Here is a 2,397-nt window from a genome sequence, read left to right as displayed (position 1 = left end):
ATATAGGATATGTAGTCATAGAATATTTGATTCAAATGAAAATGAGTGCAAGAGGACTAAGTTTTCATCCAAAAATGCCCAGATTGAGAAAAATAAAGTGAACTGTATGTTGCCGTTCGAACCCGTCTCGAATTTCCCGGGAGACCGCAGCTTGGCCAATTACCGAGGCGACACCAATATGATGAGCAGCAAATGGAGTTTATTACCCGTATACACTACCTTATATAGCCTAATTACTTCGTCTACGCCCCCAAGGGGGCACATCACACATCAATCATTAGAGCAGGGAGGGAGCTTAACACATCAGACCCCGCGGGGGGGTCTCGCAGTTTCGCAGTTGCTGACAACATCTCCCCCTCTCCATGCTCAAGAAAGCATACTACAACTCGAGAGGACCCTAACCGCGTACAGCCCGAAATCCCCGCATTTGCGCCTATACATGCTATTGTCCTCTCGGTTAAGCCTTGCCCCGTTACAACCCGATTCGCAAAATACCCTATCCTAATAATCCTATAACTTATATAACTTATATAACTCTATAACTTATATAACCTTATAACTTATAACCTTATAACTTATATACTTATATACTTATATAACCTTATAACCTTATAACTTATAACTTAATGACTTATAACTTAACTTACTTATTAACTTAACTTATTAACTTAACTTAACTTATTAACTTATAACTTAATGACAATCTATTATCTTAACAATCCTAAAATCTTAATATCTTATATAAGTTCTACCTTAACGTTACAACCGTCTATCAGCCTTAAGATAAGTCTTACAAAAAACGATGCAGTGTATCCCTATTTAATGCGAAATCAAGCTGGGACACTTGCTTTAGCAAGCGCCATGTCCTTATATATAATATAACTATAAGAACCAAGCATAATACTATCAGACCTAATATAACAACTACCGGATGTAGTACAGAGTTAAGAATTCCCGTAGCTGTGGGAGACCAACCGAAAAGAACCTCCCACCAATGATGTTCTCCAGCTTTCATTACTCTTTCCAAGATGCGATGTATCTTTTTCACGTCATGATGAACAGTAATCAAGGTCTTTTGTCCGTTGTCTTTGATGCGTTCTAGTAGTCGATGCAGATCGTCATGTTGTAGAAGCTCCTTTACCAAAGCGAGATTCATTCCAATCAGCGCTGGACGCAAATCTTTGATCAGGGTGTAATTGAACTTCAAAAGCTGATATGAAGTAACAGGAACTGTATAGTTAAAATCACATCCTAAAATATTGATAAAATTGCAAACACAAAGATTTGAGTGATTGGCAGTATCAACAATCATATCCCCTACTTGTATGGAGTCGCAATGAGTTCTGATGCAAACACATCCTTTTCCAATATAGACAAGCATTGATTTGAACATTCTACCAGGCTGGACCTCAAAGTGGCAGATATTTTGTTCAGTGTCAAAACAGATATCTTGGGTCTCAAATGTATTACTTTCACAAATAAATCCTTGTTGTTCTCGCATGGCACATGAACTAACGTCCACAGTTTGCCATTTCTCATTCTTTTGAAGAGCCCATATCCGATGTTCAATTGGATACAGAGTAGTCTCACCATGATTTAATCCTAGAGCCACGATTGGATAGATCGTGTATACTGAAGCATTACTTATCATCAAAACAAAAGCCATGGCATAATTGGTGACAGGGTCATAAGTGAAGTTAACTAAATGCCACCATGATTGAAATCTTCTTTCAAACCTATTTGCATTGTCCCAAATCACTTTTCTAATTTCAGTGGGTATAGTGCCATCCTCACCTTCTCTCACGATTGTCGCTGCTATAAACTGCATCCACATCTGGGCCTGAATGCAACTGAGGGCTAAAGAAGTATTACCTTGGACTGCTGAAAGCGCATCCATAATCAGCTGATGATCTTTTCTATCTATCTTTTCCCATTGCGGTAACACATCTGATAAAAGCCATTGGCTTGTTCCTAAACCTGATAGAGACGACTGTAGAGGATGTTGCAATTCACGCATATTACTTGTAATGGCATTCAATTTACTCATGAGTATTTCAGTGTCTATACTGTTTAAGACTCCTAAACCTGTTCCCAGAATACCAGAAACATCTCTTTTTGCTCTTCTAGGTGTATCAAGTGCCTGTCGATGTAGCCATGCCGACCATCCGGCATATGACATGCCTGTGTTCTTTATGGCGTACGGCCTGATTTGCAGCTATCATTTCTTGCACGGCGGCTGCTAATCCCTCATTAGTTAATGGTGCGACTTTCTGATGATCTAACACATATTTAATAAGCTCCCCTGGGGTAGTTAGGTTACCCGGTGCTGCTCTGATGATTTGCTGGATGTCTGGCAACGATTTCTGTTTAAGACATTCTATTATGACTGCGAATTGG

At 39.3% G+C, this 2,397-nt stretch overlaps 1 protein-coding gene across 1 annotated transcript; it reads right to left on the bottom strand.

The window, feature by feature from the left end:
• Positions 1–552: 552 nt before the first annotated feature.
• LOC125700006 (uncharacterized) lies at positions 553–2,196 on the bottom strand. The gene is given in 2 exon segments (XM_048960134.1): positions 553–878; positions 881–2,196. Coding segments are annotated over 2 exon segments (1,347 nt in total). The 5' UTR covers positions 2,180–2,196; the 3' UTR covers positions 553–830.
• Between the last annotated feature and the right edge of the window lie 201 nt (positions 2,197–2,397).

Source organism: Lagopus muta, chromosome 1, assembly GCF_023343835.1.
Source record: "Lagopus muta isolate bLagMut1 chromosome 1, bLagMut1 primary, whole genome shotgun sequence".
NCBI lineage: Eukaryota > Metazoa > Chordata > Aves > Galliformes > Phasianidae > Lagopus > Lagopus muta.
The sequence above is the reverse complement of the archived record's forward strand: the minus strand, read 5'-3'. Positions and strand labels throughout refer to the sequence as shown.